We start from the raw sequence: 19,124 nt of genomic DNA on the forward strand, positions 1-19,124 counted from the left end.
TGTTTGAAGGCCCTGTACATTCAGATGGATTCTGATTGGCCACGTTCGTTTGTGGTTATAGTTGTGATCCAAGGTCCAGAACTAAAAGACAACGAGACAATCTAATTTCTTTTCCTCGGTCTGCACCACATGAACCAGACTTCTGCTGTAAAGGTGCCTTCATTCAGTCTCTCTCACCATGTCCAGCAGCAGGTAGACAGATTCTCTGTTACGCGTCGTCATCTTGTCCGTCTCCTGGCCGATCTTCAACAGACTGGACGAGGCCAGCTGCACAGAACGACACGGAGAGAAACACGTGTCAGTGAAGAACAAATTGTTTCATTTGTTATTTTGTCAGAAATGTTTTCGGCAAAATAAAACGCGAGTCAGTCCGTCTGTTTCCATCACCTACATTTATGCAAATCTATTAAAGAGGATGTGACACGACTGCAAATGAATCACAGTGACATGGCAGTTTATTGCAGACGAAGGTACCTTTTTTTGTATCAAATAAATTGCTTTTTTCTTTTCTCATCCATGTGTGATGTTTTTATCAGCTGCTATGGTGACACAGGAGGGGAGATATGCCAAAAAATTGCCCCCATCTGGAGTCTTACCGGGTTTTTTTTGCGGTTATCTCCCCATAAACTCTGCTCTTTTTAATAAAAACTGAAGCATTGCAAATAAAAGGTCTCACATGTCCTCTAATCATAAGTCAATGACAAAATGTCTTTTCATCTTACAGCCAGGAACTCCTTCAGGCGGTCCTCTATGCTCCCCTTGTGGATGGTGAAGAGAGCGGCAGCGATCTGGTTGATGGCTTTGGCCAGGCAGTGGATGTTGTTGCAGTGGCCTGTAGGGGGCAGCAAACACACATTATTAGTCAGAGGAAGATGAAGACATCATCTGTAATTGAAGATCAATTAACTGGTTTAATTCCCGACACGTGAGGTTGTTTAAGACTCTCACAGCAGAGAAATTACGCAGAATAAAAAAAAAAACCTGGATTTCATTTTTTCTGTATTTCATGTGTGTGTGTGTGCGCGTGTGTGAGAATAAAACATGCACTTGAATTTTAAGTTCACAAAATGGTCGGCGTGACTCACTGCCGCCTCGGATTGAGATGTGCTGTCGGAAAACCAATCGCTGGCCAATGTGCAGTCTGCATACTAACAATGGGGGAGCCCATTACAACTCATTACGCTTTTCAAATGTCCCTTAATAACAATGGCGCCTTTCATTTCAAGGTTGTTAGGAGGAGAACGTCTCGATAATTCATCCTTGAGTGACAAATCTCTTTGATACCGACGAGTGTGTCTCTATTGGACTGAATATCAGCTTCATCTAAATGAATGAATGCTTTTTTTTTTTTTACTGAAAAACATCCAACAAATAAAGTTAAACAGTTCACACTGAGTAAACTGACCTTTAAAAATGGACTGAGCATTTAAAAAGTGTTCATAATAAAGACGATGATACGTCTCCGGTGCACACAAATGAATCAATCCCAGGGCACGAGGTCGAGATCATTTGCATGCACAACGCTCTCGTGCCACCGATGCAGTAAATTATGTTTCGTGGTGTTTCCTCCTGCACCGCTCGCAGGCTCTGAACTGCCTCCATGAAACAACATCCGCATTGTTATTTTCACTAGTTATATAAAGGAGTTATTACAGGTGAAAACAAGGGGAAGTAGTGATGCAGAATTAGACTACTCCATTTGCAGCACAGATACAGTAATTTAACCGCGTTTTGCAGTTTTCTAATAAACTGGGCGAACTGATCTACAGCATACAGTCAGGAGATCGAAATTTAACTCTCAGGAAATAAACAAGTCTGGCTGAGCAGCAACAGATGGAGGCAGCTGCTCAGAAAAGGAGACAAGCAAGTTCGTAAGTAAAATTGGAAATATTTCAGTATGTATTGTTGGCAACACTTTATTTTACTTATGATTTATGGCATTATAGCTGTGTCATACTGCACAACAGACAGTTCTGACTTTGCTTCTCGCCATGATTGTGCTGTTTCCATAGAGGAGCAGAACTTATATATAGCGCTGACAAATGAGTCACAGTGACAGTGAGTGAAAATGTGACAGGAGCAGAAAACGCTGGGAAACTGCTGTTCTTGAGGGCTACATCCCTTTCACACTGGCTAAAAAACCCACCTACAGCCGCTAACATCTGGCTTTTGGATGCAATATGAATATATATTATAGAGTTTGACGCTGCAGTCGCCACATATTTCTAACGCCTCTGGCTCAGATCAGCTGTTATGTGAACACGTTCATTTACTCTCCTTTTCCGGCCTGATGCGATAACGTGCGTTGAAGCCGAGTGCTGCTGGTTTGTGGTTATCTTTCCGTACGTCTCTGTCAAGCCACGCTTGAACATCGTTCAGTCGGACACTGAAGTCAAAGACATTAAAGAAGTAACTGTTGTTTGTAGCTTCTGTGTGGTCGTAGCATGTGCAACTCGTCAGAGGTCGGAAAGAAGCGATATGTCTCACTCAACTTTAGTTTATCAGCTCTGGTAAATAATCTGTAAATAGCAGAACAGCACGGTGTCTTACCTTCGATGGCGGGGCTGTACTGTGACATCACGTTGCTAGCCAGCGTTGGCAAGGAAACGGCCACAAACACCATCAGCAGACAGGCGATCTTATACTCCTCCTCTGGACTGATGTTCTCTGCGCAGACAGTTTCAGACATGGATCACATAACAATGCTGCCATTTTGTTTATCAGACAAAGGCGACAATACATTAAGTTTCCCTTTAGCTTTATTTAGACGTGACAGGATGTTTATAAAATGAGCAAAGGAAAAGGGTTGCGACAGCGAGGAAGTGTGCGTTGTGTTTACTCGCAGCCTGTTTTTATATCATCCAGTACACAAGCATTAAGTACTTAGTACAGGACGTTACACAAACGAATACTGAACACACCAGCAGAGACTTCTGTGAGTTTAATATTGTAAGAGGGAAAAATAGCCTTTTTATTTGAGATGGGGAGCTCGTCGACGCCTTTCACAGTCTTTGACAACTGTGAGCTTCGACGGCAGAACAAGACGTGCATTGAATCTGTCTTCGGGCGTGTTTAACCTTGTGCTGCTGGAGCCTTTACGTGAATCAAAAGGGATTCAAGTCAGATTTGTTCTGTACTGAACTAAATGTTACGGGTCCGACCTGTGAGGAGCGCAGTCGTGACTTTTACATTAAAGTGACAACAGTGATTATGAAGAGATGACACCAACGTGTTAAACTGACGTCAGATTTACATAAAGAGCTGAAGGATCCGTGTGTCTTACCACTTTTTTGCGAGGACAGAGCCACCACCAGAGCCGGGTCAATCTCACAGGGTAGACCTGCTGCTGACGACAGCTCGTAGACATTCATGGCCACCTGGAAACAGACGGATTCATGTATGAACGCGAGGCAGGAGGACATAACGTAACTCTACCATCAGGTGTAGAAGTCTGTAAGAGTGTTTTACCTTCATGTCCGTCTCCCTGGGAATGTGGTCCTTGAAGTCCTCCACAGAACTGACCAGGAAAGGAATGTGACAGGATAACACCTGGAGACGGAGACAGTCCAGTATCAGTGCTCAGCAGGGAAATATTACAAAAATAAGACATTTATGGTGCTTTTATATTTGAATCAGTTAAAGTGAACCCTCATATGTCTGCCTGGTTAGTAATATATAGGTTTTTAGGGATGATTTAAACAGTTAAACTTCTTTTAAATCCATCAATCATGAAATCGTGATCATGAAATGTTCCTGCAGAGATCTTATAAATAATTAAAGTACATATTTATGTAAATTATTTCACAGTAAAAGCAGTTAAAACTGCAGTCTGCTGTATCTTACTCCATATACTTTGGCAGCTCATTAAATCTACGAAAAAAGTAGTTGGCATGGCAATCCTTCAAGGATATCTCTGTACAAGACGTCTCTTTCGTTGTGTATTCAAAGTTAAATAAAACACGTTCATAAACTTCATAAACGGCTGTTTGTGTCTTACATCTCTCAGAGCCTCCTGAGCCAGCGAGCGGAAGGACAAGATGACGCCAATGATGGTCATCCTCTTCAACACACTGTCCACAGCTACACAAACACAAACACAGGAACGATGTCAAGTGTCAGTCTGGCTGGTCGGTTGGTAAATCATTGCACCGCAGTTCATAATCAATCGATATTAAATCAGTAGTGTGTGAAATGATACTACGCATGTGTACGTGTACAGGTGTTCGTGTTAGTGCGTGCTCACAGGTGAGTTTCTTGAAGAGGGCGGCCATGTGTTCTGGTTTGTCAAAGCTCGTCCTCATCTGGGTCAACACCTCCATGTTTTCTACCACCAGTTTCTACATGGAGACAAACATGCAGACACGTTAGCGTTGAAACAAACTGTGACTTCTTGCTTATGTAGTAGAATCATCCTTAAGGTCGATAATATCTATATATTCTTTGTAGCATTGTACTTGAGTATTTTCTCTTCATGCTTCTTTCTAAATGTACTCTAACAACACTACTAAGGGAATATTGTACTTCTATTCTACAAGTAATGACTTTGACCTAAGTTAAGGAGCTTAATACTCCCTCCACCACCACTGGAGAGTAGTTATGTATTTATACCTTCAGCTCAGCGACCTGTGATGAGATGTGCCACATCAGACTCTCGCTGAGGAACTTCATCCCGTACGGACCCAACAGCTCCGACAGTGAACGCATCTCTGCGAACACACATCATAAAATTATAACAAAATACAAACACAAACATAATTCAACAAATATTTTAGCAGATATTTAACTGTCAATTTCTGCACAATATTCAAAAACACAGCTCGTGTGTGTGTGTTCGTACCAGAGATGTCGGAGTATTCCTCAGCGTTGAAAGTCAGCTCGTTCTCCGTGGGCAGGTTGACGAAGGCCTTCATGGCGGGGAAGTAGGCGATGTGTCCGTTGCTGACCTGACGGAGCAACGTCTCCAGGTACCTGCGCACGCACACACAAAATACTTTGTCAGCAGCGGTTACATGTTAGGAGTATCACCTTTTCTGATTTCTAAAACAACGCGTGACTTCCATGAATAAATGTGTAATTATGTTGCTAAATGGGATTTTAATCCATCTGGAGGGATTTCTTCTGCTAACAGCAAATCCCATCAGCAGGACTGTAAGCTGAGTGAGCTGCTGCTAAACCAATTTCGATTGTTTTTGTTTTCATGTTTGGTTTTTAATAATGATGTGTTTAATGAAAATGCAAGAACAACAATGTGATAAAATGTGATAAAACAAGCAAAGTCTGGTTCGCTCGTTGTTTGTGCTGCGGCAGGATTTCCTTCAACAATAAAAGACTCTGTCCTTCTGTACAGAGAATTTTTATTGGTGTTTTAATAAAAGTGTTTCAATCTGTGGACACGGGCTCCAAGGACACGCTGTTTACCGTCTACACTTTAAAGTATCAGATTACAATAATACCTTTATACCGGCGCAGCCTGTACAAATACAATGTATAATCCCATGTGGAAATTACACTTCCTCTCCTCTTTACTGTCTGATATTTTTACTTTTTAAAAACTTTTTATACTTTTATACTTTGAGTCCATTTCAGAGCCTGTCAAGAAGTTGAATCAGTACTTTTACTTTTACCAGACTCTTTGTGCTTTGGATTACTGTATACTCTTTAGGTCACAGGACTCCAGCAGACGTACCAGTTTGTGTACAGACTGGTGATGGTGGGCTCCCCGTGGCTGTCCAGGTGCTGCGTCTGCTGCAGGAGGACGTTGTTGAAGACCCGGGTGATGTCGATGGTGACGTAGTTCTCTATGGACTGGAGCACCGTCATGTAGGCTCTGACGCTGGTCAGCAGCTCACTGGGCTTGGCTATCTCCTGAGTAGCCTGGTTGTACATGGTCATCCCCACTATGGACCTAGAGACGGATGGAGGTAGATTTAGTAAAATAATATTTAAAATGTCACAATCTCATTAAAATGGAAGCTACCAACGTGCTGAGGAAACAGCCGGTATCCTTCTCACATTAACGAGAAAAAATAAACAATCTCCTCAGTTTTGTTTTTCTAATCTCTAGTAGATGCCACTTTCAAAGGTCTTATTTCCCTTGCTTTCAAAGGTTGTTTAAAGCACCAACTGTGACCTTTGCTTTCTCTATATTTGCAGAGATAAATGTCTCAAAGTGTATTAACCTTAGACAGAGAGGACCATAAACAAGGTCGAACAAAAATAAGCTTTAACGTCGAGTTCTCGTGATTTATCTGCGTGTGTTTTATTTACTTGGTAAATCGGATCTCCAGGTGCGAGGTGAGGTACTCTCTCGGTGTGAATGTGTGCTCCCAGACTGCCAGGTTGGGAACGTAGTTGATGGAGAAGCAGAGTTCAGATAACGCTGTGTGGAGTTTATCCAGACTGAGGGAGGAAAGAGAAAACGGCAAGATCAAAGAGGATCGATAAGAAATGATGAATCCCTTAACGACCTGTGTAGGGAAACTAGGGCAGGTCGTTAAGCAACAACATGCAGTGGAGAAAAACAGTAAACAAACAAAGTAGAATGCAACAAAAATAATAAAAATGGAGGAGAAGTGACGATGTTAAAACCTCCACTTCCCAAACAGAAGACAGACACATGTGGGAAATAGTGATAAGAACACTGAAGAGCGTAAAATAACAACAGCTTGATTCAATATGAACAAAACGATGATGCATCAACAAACTGAGCCGTTTATATGAGAATCATTATTACTGCATTAACATAGACGGAGGTTTAATGGGAATTCAGCCAACAATAAAAACTATTATTAATAATTTTGACAGGCGCAACAGTAATTACTCAAGAGACACAAAAAAGAAAAGAAAGGGGAAGGAGATAAGTATTTTAATTTAGTCTATTTCTGCCGTTTTTCGTGCTTCTGCTCATTCGACTCACTTGGTGACCAGTAGTCTGTTCTTCCTCATGCTCTCCACTCCTGGTTTCTCTCTCTCCGGCTCGCCCTTCTTCCCCGTCGCCTTCTTGCTCTTCTTGTTCACGGCCTGGCTGATGGTTTTCGCACAGTGCTTAGGAAGCAGCTGCGACACAGAAAAGTAGAAGATGAGAGACGGACAGCGAGGAGAGGAGAGAAAGAGGCAGGCAGGGATAAACAAGAGACGGAGAAAGACCGATTATTCACGGTCTGGCTGATGTTCTTAGAACAGTAGCTTTTATTAAAGAAGGACGTGAACCTGGTGACTTATAGAGATGAATTTAAGATGCTTTAAACAACACGCATCAACAAAGACTCACAACATTATTGTGACAGCGTGTAATATTATGCAAGGGGTACAAGTAGCGATGTCTTTCTGTTTTTAGAAGAAGTTTGTTTGTTCAAGAAAAGTTGCAGGACTTTCTGTGCACTTAATCTGATCAATAATAATATTCTAGGCCACATTACTTTTGAATGCATTTGTATTTAGCTCTCAAAACTTGAGGACATGCGATTTCTGCTGTCACCCTCAACTCCATCTTCTCACAGACTGCCGATGTTAGACATTCAGAGCACGGCGCTCCTGACGCGTTTATTCTTAAAGGAGTAGTTTGACATTTTTGGGAAATGTAGTTATTCGTTCTCTGGCGGAGAGTGAGATGAAAAGATCAATGCCACTCTCATATCTGATCAATAACACCCTCAGAATATGTCTCAGCTGGGACCAGTAACTCACTGGACGGTCTGTTGGTTGCCTGGCAACTGCTCAGAGCCAAAAAAAATAATAGTCGAGCACATAACCCTCCAGCAAAAAAAAGGAGCTTTGGACGTGCTGGTCGGGAAAACAATTAGACAGAGCCAGGCTTACTGTTTCCACCGGTTTCCATTTTTATGCTAAGCTAGGCTAACTAGCTGCCGCCTATAGACTCTTAATAACCATAAAAATAAGAGACGGGTATCGATCCTCACATCCACCTCTTGGTAAGACAGTGAATACCTTTATTCTCTAAATGGCAAACTACAGTAGTTCTTTAAATTGGCTGTGTGTGTGTGTGTGCGTGTGTGTTCGTACCTGGTCGCTAAGTGTACATTGTTCAGTGCAGATGTCAGTGATCAGGTTTCTGGCCTGCTTGGCCATCTCATCCAGAAACATGTTACACAACGACAGGCTTCGATCCCCTATGTGGTGACGCTGTGGACGAAGAAAAGTAAAAAGTCATTAGTTATCGACATGACATCATTTAACAGCAATAAAACTGTTGTTGGGCAAATCGTTTGACATGTTACGAATATGAATGTAAGTAGAAGATAACGTAACTGTATCCGCATGTGTATTTACCTCCTCAGGACAGAGCTCGTGTGTGCAGGACATGAAGTGTGTGCAGAGCAGAGGGAAGCAGATGGAGTGTCGGCTCTGGGAGGGAAGCTCCAAACACTGCTGGAACATCTTTTCAAACGCACGGCTGTAGAAGCTACAGGACACAGAGAAAATTAAGGATTTATGTACATACGCTTGAAATTATTTTGCGTCATGGCAAAAATTTTAATCGTCCGAGTCTCACCAGAAAATCGACAAGTCTGACGTCTCCACCAGCATCTCCACCAGAGAGTCCACCATCTTTGTGTGGAAGATGATGGTGTTCATCATTTTTCCGAGCTCCTTGTGATCGGCAATACCAAGACTGGCTTTAGAGACGCTGGTGTAGGCCTGCAGAGAGGTGGACAGTGGGGGAAGAAGTATGAAGGTAGAGATCATTTGTTTGTTTTGACCAGCAGTGCCATTCTTTCCTTTACACTCTAGATGTTTCTCTCCAAGTATCTCCTCACTGCTTTAGATAAATGTTTTAACAGGCTTTAAAGGACTAGATCTGTTTTCACACCTGCAGTCTGAACCAGTCCAGCCTCATGCCTCTGAAGTCAAACACCTCTCCATCCTCCACTGAAACACAAAAACACCAGCATTCAATGTCATCAAAACGCATCAATCATTAAAACTTTGGTTCCTGACTGGTCATCAGTTTGTAATACTACTGCATATTTATCCTGTTATCACTACTTTATGTTTTGACGGTACGAGAATCGATACCTTTACCTTGTTTGACACTGAGAGAGGTCATAGTGTTGACAAATGAAGACATGATTATAGACTCGTCCTCTGGACACACAGACAGGTTCTGTCAGATAAAGACAAGATAGAAAGCTGGTTAGAAAAGACAAGAGCAGTGTAGAAAACGCTACCTTCACATACATATCAATCAAATGGATCTAAAGATTAAGACACGGTGGGCAGTGTATTTGTTTGAGGGAATATCTGAAGTGTGTTCATACCTGCACCAGTTCATTCAGCACCACAGCATCAAAGCCGGACAGGTACTGGACGTAGTATCGCTGCATCACAGGGCCGTACTTCCTGACGTGAGCTCTGAGCTCCTCCATGTAGAAGATCAACTCTGCTATGTGTCTGCAAAACACAACACGCGATCAGACCCAGAACTAAAGCAACACAAGCAGCCGAACGTGTAGATGTGTACGTTTGCGTACTTGTCGATGAAGTCGTCTGTGCTTTTCTTCTGGATGTTGTCTGCGTGTCGAAGCAGCCAGATGATCTCGTCACGGGCAAATGACAACGCCATGAACACGAACAAGGCCTGGCGGGACAGAAAGAGGCAGAAGTAGAGAGATATGGAGAGAAGTTAAGAAACGTAAATGTCAGAAAATCCCCAAGATTAATAACTAAAAGCAGTTGGCAGCAACAGCATTCTCACAGTCTCTGAACAAAATATGGAATATGTTTATAGAGTCAGTCAGGCTGAGCGGATATATTCAGTTATACATTAATGAGGGTCTCCATCTGGCCTGAGGAAGTTACAGAGTTTAAGGCGGTAAAATCTGTCAGTCCTAAGAAATTGTGAAACTTATGCAGCATTATTTAAGGTCATATTGTAATATTTAAAGGCTGGGCTGTATGTTACAGTAGTTTCCATTCGTCCACACAAGATCTCCGGCCAACAGAAGAGAGAGGAGTGATAATTTAGGGACATTAAGTTGAAAATTTTAACATTGAAGGTGGTATTCGATTGGATATTATTCTTTCAGCACATGGAAGTTATCTTAATCTGTTTATCTTGTTTGTAGTTATTACTATAACAATGTTCTGATGCTGCCCACTTGTAGAAATTGATTTAAATCTCAACAAGATCTGATTTAATTAAGTAGAACGAATTAAATTAAATTAATATAGGGCCACGATAGCGAACACATAGGTAGCGGACAAACAGAGGAGACATGGACGTTGGCAACATTCATTAGCTTCAATCAGAGCCCCAAACTTTTTAGTTTGTCATGTTTTTGGGACTTAAATAACAAAATGGTCTGAAATCCTCCAAAAGCTTTTATTATGAAAGGTGTTAAGTTCATTACTTCCTGTTTCTTACTCCGAAAAAAGAAGAATCAATTAATGTTTTTTACTGCATTGATGTGTATGAAACATTTAACCATAATTATAAGATATTATTTTTATTTCTGTTCAGTAAAAACAGGAGTTTGGACTCCTGGGTAGCTGAATTGAGGAACTAAAGGCTACTTAAGGTGGTATTTTAGTGTTTTAGGGCAGTTTTGGTATGTTACACTAGGTCATTACAATCCCACCCATCATAACAATCCCCTTCTTTAGAGCCTAACTGAAAGACTCTTATATTTTATCTTATATTTGTATTTTAATATTTAAGTCAATAAGGTATTTATAAGCTATGACTTATCCACAATAGTTATGTAGTACTGCTCATCCAACTCCTCTAAAACTGACTCAAGGGTTATTTAAGGTGTTATCTCACTGTTTAAGGTGGAAATGTGTGTTTACCTTCGGACCCAGCAGTCCAGGCTGATCGGCTAAAACAGTGGCCAACTCCTTCAGAGCTGATCGCAGAAACTTGCGTCTCTCTCTGTGCATGGAGCCTCTGCAGGGAGACAGAGGAAGTCAGAGCAGAATATCAAAAACAAACCAGCATCGTGATTAAACGGTATTTTGACACTTTCAGGACGATCCTGCGAGGAGGACAAAAGTAAGCAGATGACAGTGACGGCAGAAGAATGAGAATGAAGATGAAAGGGGAAGACGGAATAAGTAATGAGGATAAAAGCAGAGTTGAGACAGCCGGGGAGACAAAGCGGGGAGGAACAGGAACAGGAGGGAAAAACTGAATGAGGATAAAGATAAGAAGAAGGTGATGTTTCTGTGTGAAACTCCCTTAAGGAGAAACTTAAGGCTAGAGGCAGAGTTGAAACGATAGTTTAAGTTGGGAAGTAGAAAGAAAGGAAAAGGAATAAATGAATAAAACGAAAACGTGGGCACTGAAATATTCAGAAAATGTGAAGTATGGTTTGTGTGAAGGAACAAAAAGGAATACGAAAAAGGGGATTAGCGAACAGATTTTGTACGTACGCGTGAGACAGGGCCTGTTCCTTACACTCCCTGATGTCGTTGATGCGTTTGTTGTATCTGGAAAACACACAAGAAGCAAGGACGAGTTAAAAGAGCAAAAACAAACTGAGAGATTTTATTATAGAGTGTGCATGTCTGTGATGTGGTTTTCTGCTATCTGAGAACAGACTGCTACAGGAATGAGTCCTAAAAACCATGAAGTGTGTTCGCATGTTTGCACCTCTGGTCCCTTATCTTGAAGTCAGTGGATTTTTTGTTATATGCCTGAAATAACGATAGCTTTTTGCTTCTGGCGATTGCATTAATGCTTAAAAAAAAAATCATAGAGTGGTGTTCATTTGTGAATTATTAATCGATTATCTTGCTGTTCTAAATGTTTAAGTATCAAAAGCTTTTGTTTGCAACAGATCCTATTTTTTGCAATAATCTAAAGGAAAAATCGGCTCTTTGCGAGGGAACCAAGGCGATGCTAACTTCCTGGTTAATCTACAAAAATACGTGATTCCTGCAGCACTCTATATGTTTTGATGTAAAGCTGCACGGAAATATTGAATCACAAGAGACATCTTTAAATTCTGTGTTATCTAGACAACAGTCCAAAGGTACGAAACAGTGAAAAATGATCTCTCTCTCACATTTCAGAAGCTCTGACCCAGGAATATTTAAGATTTTCATGTAAAACAAATGACTTAAACAAAAACAGACTGTCTGCTCATGTACGTCATCTCCTTTAGATGCTCTCACCCTCTGATGTTCACAAACAGGTCCTCTGCGGCCTTGTGGATGTGGAAGACTTCATCCCTGAACAGACAGAGGCAGGTGGAGCTCTGCAGAGCCAGCTTCCACAGAGACAACGCTGCTGCATCGCTGTTCAGCACCGAATGACACAGGATGAAACCAACTGGAGAGAGAGAGGAGAGAGGAATATACGACTGAATAAACAGGACCTGACATGAACACTGAAGGTCTGAATCTCTGTTTCTACGGTACTTACAAACAATCCACTTCTCCATTGTGTCCAGTGAGAGGTATTCACATGGCATCTAAAGACAGAGATGAGCAAACGTGATTCAATTTAACATCTTTTCTCCTTAGATCAGACACTGTGACTTAGAATCAGGATCACAGATATTAATTTAGTCGTTTCTCTGCGGTCGTCGTCATACTAACAGTGTCTGACTGTGCAGGATTAAGCATGGTGGAGGGAGCCGAGATGAGAGAGAGCAGCTGGGCGTTCCTCCACTGGTCAGCGGACAGATTCCTCCTGGGATAGACCATCTGAAGACTGATCAAAGCATCTGACAGGGACTGGAGGAGAAAGAAGGGATGAAGAGAGAGAAACAGGAGGAGGGAAAGAAGAAAGAGAAAGGCAGGGTAGAGGAGCAAGAAGAACAAATTAAAAACTTTTTCCTAACATAGTCTTACAAGGTTGTGAGAACGACATATGAGTCAGATTATTGTAACTGTGTACAGTGAGCCGTCTGACACTCGGATACATGTATCACTCTATTGCATCAGTCTGTGCAAACGAAAAGCAGCTGCATAAACAAGTTGCCCCACAGTACTTTATTTTCCCCTTGAAGTCAGTCGATATTTCCGCTCACAGAGCCGGAGATTGTTCTCCTCTGACTGACGGATCTAAAAGTGGCACTACAGGTGCTATGGCAACCGCGCCTCGGCAGAAACCAGATTGAATCTGTTGATAGTATTGTGATTTTATCTATTTTACCCGATGTTGATCGCATGCTTTGATCATGATTATATAATGTTTGCTCATTTTGATGCCAGGATATGGAGGACTGCACCTGCCAAAATCAGAAATGTATAAAGAAAAATATAAATGGCTCAATAAATTAATTAATATGCCATTAAATGCACCAAAAATAAAGTTGAAAAAAATGTCGGCTTTAATTAATTCATAAAATGTGACATAAGTGGATATTTGTGCTGTAATTCGTCGCTGTATTTATTTACCTTTGTATTAATTATTAACTATTTATTCACTTTGCTATTTAATTTTCCATTCATTTAATCACTTTATTCTTATTTATATTTATGTATTTACATTAAGATTTACGTATTTATTTCTCAAATCACCATGTAAATCAATAAATACATTTAAGAAGAAAATAGAAATGAATAAATTAATGAATGCCTCATTTATTTATTTATTTATTATGTCTTTCTTTCTGATATTGGCAGGTTCAGTCTGGAAAGAGCACAAAAGTTTATACACCACTGAACATTAAAACAGTTCTCACACCTTTCCATGCGGAACAAACTCCTCCATCATCTTCTTCAAGGGGTTCTCGTAATCCACGATCATCTGGCCCAGCCTGGGGTACTCCCGGTCACTAACACACACATACACAACACCACTGTTACTATAGAAACCATTAAACACATGGATTCAGAGGATTTCTCGGTTGCGTGTCTGTAGCGTTCAGTCACCTGGCTCCATGTGTCATCTCGTGGGCGTAGTTGTACAGTCCTATGATGGCTTTCCTCTCCTCAATGCGAGACAGTATCGTCATCAGTGTAGTGTATGTCACCACCAGGTCCAGGTAGTTCTTGGTGAGGTCAAAGTTCACCGTCTGACAGGAGAGGAAAGAGATATTTTCTTGATATTCACCTTAAAAATATCTCTTCGTTATTGTGGAGAAGATGAGAGCAACAGTTTAATAAAGTGTTTGTATGTTGCACTTGATTCACTTACAATATCAAAGAAGACCTGGCAGGCGTCGATGGTGTTCAGCAGCTCACACACATGGTCCTGTGGATAAAGGATAAGAATTAACACCATGTAATCCTTCACAGCATATGTTAGTGTATACGTTTGTGTGCGTGTGTTTTCTTACTTTGAATTCCATAACATCTACGAAGGTAAAATAGTAGAGAGCCAGGTTCTTGAGAATCTCTGACTTTTCCTTCTGCAGCTGAGCCAGCTGTTGCTGTAAACGCAGCAGAGGGCACACAGTTACAAAAAGTTAGGACATAATCAGCAATTTACAGCATCTATGATGGCCTTTAAATATATACATATACATATATATATAAATATATGTATATACGTAAACTCTGACCGTTGTCATAACTTACTGTATCTCTCCTTTTGGCTTTTGTAGGTACAATGTTTGACTTTAAAATCTGTTTCTCTGAACGTTTCGCTGCTTTAAGGCTGAGCTGACAAATCACTCTTGGCACCTGTGGCTCGATTTTGTGCCGCAGAGTTGCTTCATGCAGATGTTACACTAATTTACTACATATTCAGCCAGCAACTACGATATGACAGGGGTTCAAAGTCTTAAAGCATCTTAAATTAACACATACACCAGATGTCTTCATCTAAATTCTGGCTCATGTTCAACCCAATTTGGGAAATAACTTCTTACCACATGACATCTTTTAAAAACTAGATCGAGAAACATCTGCCTATCAGTTATTCTGACACATGTAACCAAAGAAATCTTAAATGACTAATTAATAAGTTTGCCTTCAGGGATCAATACAGTTTATTGCATCTTGTTCAAATTCCTCTCTTAATTTTGACTAAATGAAGATAAAACTGATGTCAATGAGAAGGCGGCGCTGAAGAATTCAGTGAAATTGGAGCAAGTAAAACTCAAAGAGGGAGAAACAGACACAACTAGATACAAAGATATATCAAAAGAGACCTTGCTTTAAAACTTTTACTTTGGTAGGACATTTCCTTCATTTGTATATTTGTTGACATACAGGAAAACTCACTCACAGATATCTAAGTGTGAGTAGGTTAATGCAGTGACATTGTTCCTTTTTATTTTCCCATTTACTTAATTCCCCCCCCCCTCCAAACTTTTGAAAAATTAATAAGTTTATGTTTGGAAACAGAATAAAATAAAAAGCTGGGGGTGCACAGACTTCCCAACTGTAGCTTATGTTTAAAGTTCACACTGAACTTAATAAAAATGTCTGACCAAAGTAAAATCTGACTATCAAAGCAGAGCCAGACGGTCCACCCAATATTATCTTAATTGCATTTTGAAGGATTCAAGAGTTTAAAGACAGAAGTGAGACAGGAAATTCAAGGACAAAACCTTTTTCTGTACCTGGTGATGTCTGGAAAAGTTAAGCTGTGGACGCAATGTGTGTTTTTAAAAAAAAACCCAACTTTAAAATAAACTCAGTTGGAAAAGATTGTCGCATCAATCTTTTAACAAGCTGGAAAATCAAAAGCTCTATCTGTAGATAGTAAGAAGCAGCTTCTATTTACATGACAGAAATGACTGAAGCATACTGTATGTAAATTTAACCCAGCCCCAAAGCCGTGTGTACACTTCAAGTCAAAACTGTAATTTAACCAGTGCAACTGTGAGAGATCAAGTGGAAAAAGTGTGAAGAGTGTGTGACACTGCTGCTGCACTAAGAAGTTAAAACCTTTGTCACCTTGTCCCAAAGAATGATTATTGTTTTAATCTTAAACAGGTGATAATAGAGGGCTTTTTGCCCATCTTCCTGAATTTTGAACAGCCAATTTGTCTATGATGCTCCTCTTGTCACTGGTAACTGACAGAGGCCTCAGACCTGTCGAGAAACTGGTCGACCATCGTTAAAATATAGCTGAAGATACAGTCAACTGACAGACAACAAATTCGTATCTGCTCAGTAACACTCCTTAGTGCAGGCAGTCAGCCTGTCACTCAAACAGCCAGCCAGCCATCTAACCAACTCGCAGTCAGCCAGCCGGCAAACCAGGTCGTTCAACCAGCCACACAAACACTCAGTGGATGAAGGATAGAAAGTAAAAAATGCTGCCAGCAGCGAGGAGAGGAGGGAGAAAAAGCAGAGCAAAGCAAAACGCACTCCAAACCAGCTTTAAAAAACAGGTACAAAAAAATTACATTGTTACAAAACTCAAGTACGTCAACTAAAATACAAAAGTTACAAAAACTTAGATACAAAAACTTACCAAAAAGCACAAGTCCGGAATAAGCCAAGTTTAGCATGCAGAACACAAACAAACACAGAAACAAAGCAGAAAACAACATAAGAGACAATTTTGGCACGGTTATACTGAATAAAGCAGTTAGCTGGACACACAATCACACACACACCGTCACACACAATCACACACACACCGTCACACACACACACACTCACACACACACACAGCTGTTTGCTAAATGACAGTTTCACATAAACACAGAGGCCAAAAGCTATGAGCTAAGCTAACAATTAAAGCTGAGAGACACATTTGATGAGCAATGACTGAGTTTAGTTCACTCAACACACACACACACACACACACACACACACACACACACACACACACACACACACACACACACACACACACACACACACACACACAACAAAAGTAAAAATGAAGTGATTATCAAAAATAAGTTCATACAATTTAAAACAAGAATCAGGCAGTCGAGTGACTAAAATTTCATATTATTTCTGTTGATTTTTCAAGGTGTCTGATCCTGGTGATTTTATCAACAAAAACAAGTTTTTGTCAAATCTGTCAAAAAATTTACTTTTTTAAATGTTTGATCATTTATTAATTCTTAGTTTAATTTGAAAAAATACTAAGAGCTTTACATTCGTAAGAGTTGCTGTGCTTTCTCACTTTCACTCAAAGCTTTGGTTAACTTACTGCATATCACAGTACTTGATTGATCACCGATATATTCAGTAATGGACAATTATATAACTTTTACAGACCATATCATTCTACCTGACAAGCTATTTCACTCGAAATTCATAATTCACATATGAATAATTTGTTGGATTTTTCTTTTCTTTTCAATAACTGCTGCATAATTTGTTACCTTAAATTACATTATGCAGTGCAACTATTATGTTCTATACATTTTCCAGACCTGCTCAGCCACACCTGCAACTTCTAGTGAAAAATAAGAACCAAGGTTCATGTGACCATTTTCCAAAAACCACATGCAGAAAAATAAACCTACTGCCCGGATTCAAATTGTGAATATATGACCAAGTACACTCTGTCATAATCTTTCTCTCCATACCATTCAAACACATGGCAGACATACAGGACATGCAGGCGAACTTACGTTATTGTTCCGTGTCTCGACAGCAGGAAACTTCCTGACAATAAATTTAACCGCAGACTCCAAGTTCTTATCGACAAGGTAGGAGGGCTTAGCCTTGGGGTCGCCACATGCCTGGAGAGGAGAGAAGAAGAAGAGGTGAGCAGAGACAAAACAAAACAATATTGATGTGTACACTGCTGCTTCTGAAACACCTGGAATCTTTACTCTTTACATCTAGACTTGATGTATTTCTATTATTCTAGGATTTGATGTCCTCATGGTCAGACATGTGAGACGTATGGTCATCATCAGGGAAACATTTAGTGCTTTACAGTGAAAACTGGTTTATCTCGGCCCAGGATATGAGAGGGGGGGTTCAGGTGAATGAAATACTGACACCACTGACATTTAGTGAAGTTTCCAGACCAGATGCATATTCAAGACGTGAAAACAAAAACACACACAAACTTCATTAAGATGCAATGAGAAGATTCCACAATGTTTCGCAAACAGCAGGGTAAGTTTCCGTGTGGTTGAGTCGGTGGTTTTCATGTTCTGGATAAACCAGGTTCAGGTGTTGTAAATAGACTTGAATTCATCAGTGGTTCTCAACTGCTGAGCTGTGGAGAGACATCAGAGAGCTTTGCTGATACTGGAAAGTAAATTAAAATTAAATTAATACTTGTTCTAACACTTTTCTCTACAGATATGACAATGTATTGTATTTGCTGGAAGTCTGGAGTAAAATTATTAGCATCAAATAATTTAGCGTGCCTCATTTTGATCATCCAGGAGTTAAGCTTCGCCAAAATGATCCACAACACAGTCAGGATGAGAACCACTGAGAGAGTCCGAGGTAATGAGAGGGTTTCAGTTTCAAACACTGTCTCTCAGCCGTCACAGGTTAGTACCACTGCATGACAGGCAGAGTGTTGGATGGGCAGAATGAAGGAGGGACTGAATGAAACATAGACAGAGGAGAAGAAAAAGAAAGTGAACTCAGGTAAAGGGGGTACAGAAAGATAAATGACTGAAGAGAAATGGAAAGAGAGATAAGTTGTCAGAGAGAAAAAGCCCTTTATCAGCATGTTTCCTGCCATCTGCACCTACTGCGGCAAGTTTTAATTATTTCACTACACCTGCAGAGCTGTCGTTTTCTTCTCATCAGTATTCTTCATCTATTCTGTCTGCCCCGACTGGCAGGAAGCAACAGCGCTCATGCATTATGGGTAGTGTAGTAGTGAATGGTGAGGAAGATGTGGTCCATGCATGTGCCATACACAGAGTGAACGTATATAAAGTTTGTTGGCTGCCAACACCGAGGAACAATCCTAGAAGAGGTCAGTGCCTTTGACCGTTCTGAGGATTCAGTTCCTCGTGGTTAAGGTTTAAGTTTAGAAAGTGGAAGCACACATTTAGAAAAAGCCATAAAAAGTAACGTGAAGTTACCGTAATGAACTTTACAACACAGAGCTATGCTATAAATGTCATGTTTCGACCCGCGATAACACATCACAGCTAATGAACCAACAGGCTTGAAACAGCACCACAACCATAAACCTGGATTTCAGTTTGCATGGCACTGAAACATTTCCAGCGTCAGCCAGTACAAAATGAAACCACGAAACATGCTAGTTCACACACAGCAGGTAACTGACAACCTGGGTATTATAACGTGATGAAACA

General features: G+C 40.6%; 1 protein-coding gene across 8 annotated transcripts in view; it reads right to left on the reverse strand.

The window, feature by feature from the left end:
• The window catches only part of nckap1 (NCK-associated protein 1), a 35,332-nt gene that overhangs the window by 3,878 nt on the left and 12,330 nt on the right, over positions 1 to 19,124 (reverse strand). For 2 of the 8 annotated variants that reach the window (XM_084375841.1, XM_084375838.1), the window contains 29 exons: positions 17,460 to 17,570; positions 14,250 to 14,336; positions 14,108 to 14,164; positions 13,843 to 13,985; positions 13,655 to 13,745; positions 12,562 to 12,699; positions 12,386 to 12,434; positions 12,136 to 12,292; positions 11,392 to 11,448; positions 10,810 to 10,906; positions 9,492 to 9,598; positions 9,279 to 9,411; positions 9,037 to 9,124; positions 8,831 to 8,889; positions 8,513 to 8,658; positions 8,269 to 8,422; positions 8,023 to 8,142; positions 6,917 to 7,056; positions 6,268 to 6,399; positions 5,687 to 5,905; positions 4,838 to 4,968; positions 4,609 to 4,706; positions 4,244 to 4,337; positions 3,998 to 4,080; positions 3,469 to 3,549; positions 3,284 to 3,377; positions 2,551 to 2,667; positions 723 to 832; positions 178 to 267 (listed from right to left, as the gene is read on the reverse strand). In XM_084375841.1, the coding sequence (XP_084231967.1) occupies positions 178 to 267; positions 723 to 832; positions 2,551 to 2,667; positions 3,284 to 3,377; positions 3,469 to 3,549; positions 3,998 to 4,080; positions 4,244 to 4,337; positions 4,609 to 4,706; positions 4,838 to 4,968; positions 5,687 to 5,905; positions 6,268 to 6,399; positions 6,917 to 7,056; positions 8,023 to 8,142; positions 8,269 to 8,422; positions 8,513 to 8,658; positions 8,831 to 8,889; positions 9,037 to 9,124; positions 9,279 to 9,411; positions 9,492 to 9,598; positions 10,810 to 10,906; positions 11,392 to 11,448; positions 12,136 to 12,292; positions 12,386 to 12,434; positions 12,562 to 12,699; positions 13,655 to 13,745; positions 13,843 to 13,985; positions 14,108 to 14,164; positions 14,250 to 14,336; positions 17,460 to 17,570 (3,183 nt within the window). Of the gene's footprint in view, positions 1 to 177; positions 268 to 722; positions 833 to 2,550; positions 2,668 to 3,283; positions 3,378 to 3,468; positions 3,550 to 3,997; positions 4,081 to 4,243; positions 4,338 to 4,608; positions 4,707 to 4,837; positions 4,969 to 5,686; positions 5,906 to 6,267; positions 6,400 to 6,916; positions 7,057 to 8,022; positions 8,143 to 8,268; positions 8,423 to 8,512; positions 8,659 to 8,830; positions 8,890 to 9,036; positions 9,125 to 9,278; positions 9,412 to 9,491; positions 9,599 to 10,809; positions 10,907 to 11,391; positions 11,449 to 12,135; positions 12,293 to 12,385; positions 12,435 to 12,561; positions 12,700 to 13,654; positions 13,746 to 13,842; positions 13,986 to 14,107; positions 14,165 to 14,249; positions 14,343 to 17,459; positions 17,571 to 19,124 lie in introns of all 8 variants that reach the window. The other 6 variants (XM_084375843.1, XM_084375842.1, XM_084375839.1 and 3 more) reach the window with 4 other exon arrangements.

The sequence above is a fragment of the Pagrus pagrus genome (genome assembly GCF_965226575.1).
Source record: "Pagrus pagrus genome assembly, chromosome: 15".
NCBI classification, from domain to species: Eukaryota; Metazoa; Chordata; class Actinopteri; order Spariformes; family Sparidae; genus Pagrus; species Pagrus pagrus.